We start from the raw sequence: 7,539 nt of genomic DNA, 5'->3' as shown, positions 1-7,539 counted from the left end.
AAGAACAAATAAAGAAACTAAAAAACCCAGACTTTGAAGCTTTTATGGAAATGAAATCGAAATGCACAAGAAAATAAGGATTATTTTGGAGAGGAGATGATGAAAGAAATAATGGAAGAGGAGGTTGAGCATTTAAATGGAGTAAACTGTAATTTTTATGGCCTTTTGTTACCGTTAAAATAAAGAATCATACTCCTGTCAAGTGAGGAAATTCTACGAACGTGACACTTTTTGTGTTAAAACGACAGATAAAAAAAATGGAGTTGGAGAGTCAAAATGGAACAGAGCTAAAATTGAATGTCAAAATAAAAATTTGTGACAAGTTAGGGGGATATCTATGTATTTGGCTTTATATTAATCCAAACATTCTCAAATATTCAGAAAGAGGAAAATAGTATTAAATGAAATAGTGGTTCTTCGAATATTCCATTGGATTATTTCATGATCTGCTGTAGCAGCAAAAATGTTGATTACATATCTCTAGAAAGTCAATCATGCTGTTAAATAATTTTGTGACCCATTACAAACTTATTTTTAGTTTTATAATTCTATTTTTTTATATATATAAGAGATTTATTTTTTTAAATAAAAAAATTTAAAAAAGATATTTTTTTTAATTTCAGCCGAGGCCTAAAACCCTTGTAATCCCAATGGCGCAATAATTTTGTGGTACCTTTTCCAGCCGCCTCACAATAATTTTGGCAGTACTAATAAGCTATGGCGAAAGTGTCGACATCAACAATTCTCATGTTTAATTTTCAGCTTACATGCTAATGAATATTTACTCTATTAGAGTGTGTTGGAATGTATTACTCCATCCGTTTATCGTTTATTTTTACTTGTTTAAAAAATTTTGAAAAATAATTTTTTGAAAAATAAATAATTAATGGAAAAGATAAAACGAAAAAAATTAGTTATCTTTCACTTGATATGCTAAAATAAACAAGCATAATTTTAATTTAAAGGACAAATAAAAATAAATGGAGCGACTAACAGTAACTTCACATGTTAATGTCGTATAAATACGTAAAAAAAAAAAAAAAAAAAGAAGAATCAAATAGAATATGGGAGAGTGGATCACGCGCTGCTGTGAGCGTGAGAGGAGAAGTGAAGAGCCGTGGCAAGCAATAAGTGTTGTCGTAAAAAAGAAAATCCTGCTGGTTTTCGAGAGAACCATGGGCGGGCTTGCCGGCTTTCGGTAAGTAGAATCCGCAGACACGCGTATATTTTTCCTTCAAACACGTGTTAGATTCTCATTGGCTTAGATAATGAGCCGTGAATAAAATGCGGGACCCAGCCACCATTAAGGAAAAAGTGTTGAAAAAACGGATCCATATGACGCGGCGGAATAGCTGAGAGCCTTAGCCGACAAACCCGGTTCAACCGGATTTGTCACCGTTTCTCCACTCCCCACATTTATCCATTTATTTGACCATCTTCCACGTGTTTTCCTTACCTTAGATTATTATTACTTGAGTGTCTGAATTATTATTTTTTTCCTTAATGTCTTCGATATTCTCTTGTTTTGTAAGCCTAATAGAATTAACGGCGAAGGTCCAAATATATCCCTATACTTTTAAAAATGATCTAAGAATATTTTTTGTTTGTGTTATCTTTACTCATCTAGTAATAATTTAAGTTTAAATATACCTCTCATTTAAACAGAAGGACACGTATCATCGTCATGTTGACCAATTATAAATATCTCCTAATTAATTAAAAAGATTCATTACTCATACCCAAAAAGCAATTTTCTAAAGCAATTTTCTTTGTAAAAATTCGAAAAAACTGAAATATTTATTACTAAAAACTGGAAAAAAAATAAAAATATTTTTTTTCTTCAGTTTTTACAAAAAAAAAAATGCTTTAAAAAAACAAAAAAATATTTTGTAAAATAATATTTATGTAAAAACTAAAAAAAAAACTGAAAAGAAATTTTCTAAAGCAACAAAAAACTAGAAAAAACTGAATTTTTTTAAACTAAAAACTGAAGAAAAATAATATTTGTTTTTTCAGTTTTTGTAAAAACATTGCTTTAAAAAATTACTTTTCAGTTTTCTTTTTAGAGTTTCTACAAAAACAATTGCTTTAGAAATTATTTTTCAGATTTTTTTTTAAAGCAATATTTTTCTAAAAACTGAAAAAAAATATTTTCGATTTTTTTCAGTTTTTAGTAAAAAACCATTTAGTTTTTTCCAGTTTTTACAAAAAAATTGCTTTAGAAAATTGCTTTTCAGTTTTTGTTTTTAGTTTTTACAAAAATATTGTTTTAGAAAATATTTTTCAGTTATTTTAAAGCAGTTTTTTTGTAAAAATGAAAAAAAACTATTTTCGTTTTTTTTCAGTTTTTAGTAAAAAAAACATTCAGTTTTTTCCAGTTTATGGGTAATAAATTTTTTTAATTAATTAAGAGATATTTATAATTAGTCAACATGACGATGACACGCGTCCTTCTGTTTAAATAAAGGGTATATTTGAACCCAAAATATGACCGCATAGGTATAGATAACCCAATAGTATAACGAGGGATATTCTTAGACCATTTTCGAAAGTGCAGGGGTATATTTGGCCCTTTGCCGTAAAATTAATTACCTTTTGAAGGTTGTTACAATAGCTTTGGCATAATTTAAAAGAAAATTTTCAATTACGCTTATAATTCTACGATATTTGACCAAATCTATTTTTATTTTGGTGACAAGATTTATTTCAATCAAATATTTAAAAAAGGAAAACTAACTCAAAACTTTGTCAAGTTATTTGAAGGTATGAATGCTTCGAACACAGTCTCACTTACATTAACATTCCAAGATTTCACCTATGAGATTACACTGAGTTTGTTATTTTTATTATTTGCATGTGTGACTTTAGAAGAATTTTCAATAAATTATGCAATTTCATGAATTATTTTCTAAATTTACATTGAAATAATAAAGGGGTTCGTCTAAATATTGCAACAAACTCATCTAGTTAAAAGTTATTGATAAATTATAAAGTACATTTAATCCACTTAATATAGCTCATCAATTTAAAATATACACATTAATGTGAGATGTTAAATTGTGCATATAGTTTATAAATACAAATTCTACTAAAACTTTTTTCTTTTCATAGAAAATAAAATTATCTACACCCTTTTTTTCAAACAACAAAAAACACAACCCAGTGTAATTTTACATGTTGGGTCTGGACCATTTTTTTTTTAAAGTATGCCTCAATATTTATTATACAATGAGTAACCTGTAAGTAATTTTTTAGATTAATTTGGATTATGTAAATTATTTATACTAAGTACTAACAACATGCATATGTTGTTTAAAACTCTATCACTTGCATTTATGGACAATTAAATTTAGTCGCTGTAACGTACTATTGAAGAATCAAATTCCATTTAATACCTAACCTTTTTATTCAACTTTGACTCCACATTTATTCCTACTGATCTGTTTGTAAAAAACCGACAATAGGCAATTGCCCCTCTAATTTTCACCAGTCACATATTATTGTATAGCAAAATACTAATGTCTACGTACTTCCCACGTATATCCAAAAAATAAAATAAAATACTCTGCCGCCATCAAATAACACAAATGTCACGTAACTGAATGGACCCCACATATCGAGAACGTAGGTCCCACATCCCATGGGGGCGGCTATTTCTGATTAGTCAAATACCCATAGCCACTATTGACCGTACCCCCCCGCACGCTTTTTCCTATTTAAATCGCCTTCTTCTTCTTCCATTTTCTCTATTCCCTACCCTTTGTGTTCTTCAAATTTCAGCATAAATTTGTCCAAAATTATTACTATTAAAAAAATAGCATAGGCAGAGAGTGAAAATGGCGCCGAAGCAACAGGGTGGCGCGATAGCCGTGCCGGTTACAGCGGCGGTTGGAAAAGTGAACGGAATTTCAAAAGAGGTGCATTATAGGGGCGTAAGGAAGAGGCCATGGGGGAGGTACGCGGCGGAGATAAGAGATCCGGGGAAAAAGAGCCGAGTTTGGCTTGGGACTTTTGATACGGCGGAGGACGCAGCGAAAGCCTACGATGCGGCGGCGAGAGAATTTCGCGGTGCCAAGGCGAAAACTAATTTTCCTCCGCCGGAAGAAGAGAACCTCAAAATCGCCCAAAACAATTTAGGCGTTAAGATAAATAAGAATATCAATGATAATAACAATCGTAGTCCGAGTCAGAGCAGTACCGTTGAGTCATCTAGCCGTGACGGGTTATCTCCTGCCGTTATGGTTGACTCATCGCCGTTAGATCTCAGCCTCGGCGTGAAATTCCCGTTCCAGAACCATCAGCTCCGTACTTCTCCGATTTCCGGCGGGTTTCCCGGCTGCGGTTTCACCGGCGCAACTCCTGCGGTGAATCATCACATGTATTATCTGGAGGCTCTGGCACGTGCGGGAGTGATAAATCTGGAAAAACACCAGCAAAGGAAGACGGTTGATTTCCTTGGCGGCAGTAGCGGCGGTAGCGGAAGTGGGACCCAGAGTGAATCTGATTCATCATCGGTGATTGATTTTATGCGCACCGATGTTAAACCGACTACCAGAACTGGTCTTAATCTGGACCTCAATTTTCCTCCACCGGAGAACGTGTGAAAACGCCGGCGACGTAGGTCGGAGATTTTGAAAGCATTTCTTTTTCTTTTTAATTTAATTAGTGCAATTTCCTTTTAATGTTTATTTAACAGAAAAGGAAAATGAAAAAAAAAAAGTATATAGAGTTAGGTGATAATTAGAAAACTCAAGAGCCACCGCCGATCGATGTGAATATCAAGAAAGGCTGATCTACTTCCTTTTTTTGCAACACAAACAAATCTATTGATTTTGATTGCTGTTGTTCAAAGATCATCCTTATAATATTGTTGCCGGTTTTTTTTAGCTGAAAAAAGAACAGCCTTAATATTAATTATTTTAGACAAATTTCAATATACAGTTAAAATATTCGCTTTTTTATTTTACATCCAGATTTTACGTGTGTGTGTGTGTGTGTTTTGTTCGGTCGGAATCGGAGGAGCATGTGGTGGTGGTGGTGATGGCGGTCAGAGAGTTTTGGGTTACACGTGCGGCACGTGTAGTCCATTAGAGTACGGACATGGCAGATACCGAGGAGGACAGAGTTATTTTTGAGCAATAATGGAGTCGGTGCCACGTGGGTGTTGTCTGCTCCCCTTTAGGTGGTTGGTTTATCATTCAGCTAACGTAATAAATACGTACTTTAAGCTATAACCGTAATGATGTACAATCTTTCTTTTTTCTATACTTTTCTTTTAAGTGAAAAATTGTTAGCCTCACTAATGGATTAAACGTTATTGGCAATTACTCCGTCCGTTTCAATTTAGATGAGTTAGTTTAATCTGACACGGAGTTTAAAAAAAAATTTGAAACTTGTGGTCTTAAAAACTAAAGAGGTAAAAGTTTTGTGGGGTCATGACATTTGTGTGGTTATAAAAACTTCTCATTAAGGATAAAATGGGTAAAACGAAGAGTTTAAAGTTGAATTATTTTTAAATTTACTAAAAAGGAAAGTACCTCATTGCTATTATAGTTAAAAAAATTAGTATGTAAAACTTGACTTTTTATTAAAATTATTATGGAAAACTTTGACTTTTTATAATAAAATGATATTATATACTCCTTCGTTTTCAAGTTATGTGAACTCATTTGACTGAGCACGAAATTTAATAAAAGAGAGAATTTTTGAACTTATGGTGTAAAATGGGTCACATATATTTTGTGTGGTTATAAATCATTGCATAAAGGTAATTTGTTTCCAAATAAAAAAATGAGTCATTCTTTTTGGCACGAACTAAAAAAAAATATGTTCACATAAATTAAAACGGAGGGAGTATGATATTGATATTGAGAGTATGTGAATCAAGATGTGAACAAGTAAAATTAAAAAATCCAAAATTATCAAGTAAAGATTTATAATCTATATTGCACTTGTAATAATTTTAAATTTAATTCTAAATTCTATAAGTAAAAACTTTGAGGATCAATTGATCATACACTTGGATAACTTTTAGCAAATATAGAGGAGAGAACAAATACTTGAATGGATTATAATTCAAAGTACTCCAACAGTCGTTTTGCAGTTTAGATTATGCCTTGATCTCGGAAATATAAAATATTGAACTTTTTAATGTATTTGACGGGAGATATGAGTTAATTAAGAGGCAAGGCATTACAAACAAGGTAATTTTAGAAACTCGAAAGGGTAAATTGCAATTTACTAGTCATGCTTACAGTGTAATCTTAGCTGTCTGTTGGTGGTTCCCCGACATAAATAGTGGTCTTAACCGTAGAATCTCTTTTTGAGTAAAGCAAACAGATAAAGCTTATCCTTAAAACGACGTTAATGCGAATCAGAGCAAAAACAGATAATCTTATCTTATGATAAATGAATTAAACCAATATTTAAGTAGGGATGGCAATGAGGAGTGCGGGTGCGGGGTGATGTGGGTTTTAGCATATGCGGAGTGGTGCGGATTTAGACATATGCGGGTGCGATACGGGTCAAAATAATTTTTTTAAATTCTTTGTGGGTGCGGTGTGGGTCAAAATAATTTTTTTAAATCCTTTGTGGGTGCGGTGCGAGCTTTTAACTTGTTGCAAAATTACAACGTTTCAACTATTGCTCATATTATTACAACCTGGAAATATTTACTTTTTTAGTTTTGAACTTGTGGTTCCTTTCTCCTATGCATTGATTATTTTAGACTCAAACTTTTTTTAAAAAATTTTCATGTATCTGATCTCATTATCTTGTACGATACATCTGAATCATTAGAAATGACATACTAATATATCAAACTGAATTCCAATACTGATGCATATAAAATCAGAAATAAGTATATTAAAAGTTTTAAAACCGAACATTGTTAAAAATTAAAATTGACAGCATTCGGTAAGATTTATAGTTATGAATATTTAAAATTGGACTTCTTTGGTTTGCAATTTGGATTCCAACAGAAACTTTTAGATTATAACTATAATTTAAAATAAAATTAAATAAGATAAAAATATTACAAATTGAAAGAAATAATAAAGGAAAAATTTTGCAGAGTGGGGCAGGGAGGGTGGATGCGGGGGTTGATATGGGGCGGATGGATGCGGGTGAAAATACTATGTGGGGTGAGGCGGGGTGGGTTAAAATTTTGTGGGTTAAGGCAAAACCCACCCCTCACCCGTCCCGCCCCATTGCCATCTCTATATTTAAACCACTATAATTTAGAACATTAATTTTGGATTTGGGGCATGGGGGTGTGATAGAGGGGGGTAATACGTCTGAGTTGTTGACTATGTAACCCTATGGAGATCGGAGTAGGTGGCAGTCCGCAGATAATGAGATATTACCAAACTACATTTAAGAGATTTTTACATAATTGCTCTCTTTTTAAAAACTATTCTCATAAATAATAGTAGGTTTTGTTTATTCCAAAAACGACACATTTTTTTTAAAAACTTTTTTAGCACTTTTACATTGATAACTCCATTAACTAAGGGATCCCTCTACATTAATACACTTTTT

General features: G+C 32.3%; 1 protein-coding gene across 1 annotated transcript; it reads left to right on the top strand.

Moving 5' to 3' along the window:
* The first annotated feature begins 3,771 nt into the window (after positions 1 to 3,771).
* On the top strand, positions 3,772 to 4,624 carry LOC107768058 (ethylene-responsive transcription factor 4-like). Its single transcript, NM_001324966.1, has one exon. The coding sequence runs from the start codon at positions 3,837 to 3,839 to the stop codon at positions 4,602 to 4,604; it is 768 nt and encodes a 255-aa protein (NP_001311895.1). The 5' UTR covers positions 3,772 to 3,836; the 3' UTR covers positions 4,605 to 4,624.
* The last annotated feature ends 2,915 nt before the right edge of the window (positions 4,625 to 7,539 follow it).

The sequence above is a fragment of the Nicotiana tabacum genome, chromosome 23 (assembly GCF_000715075.1).
Source record: "Nicotiana tabacum cultivar K326 chromosome 23, ASM71507v2, whole genome shotgun sequence".
In the NCBI taxonomy this organism is placed as follows: Eukaryota; Viridiplantae; Streptophyta; class Magnoliopsida; order Solanales; family Solanaceae; genus Nicotiana; species Nicotiana tabacum.
This window is presented reverse-complemented; position numbering and strand designations above follow the sequence as displayed.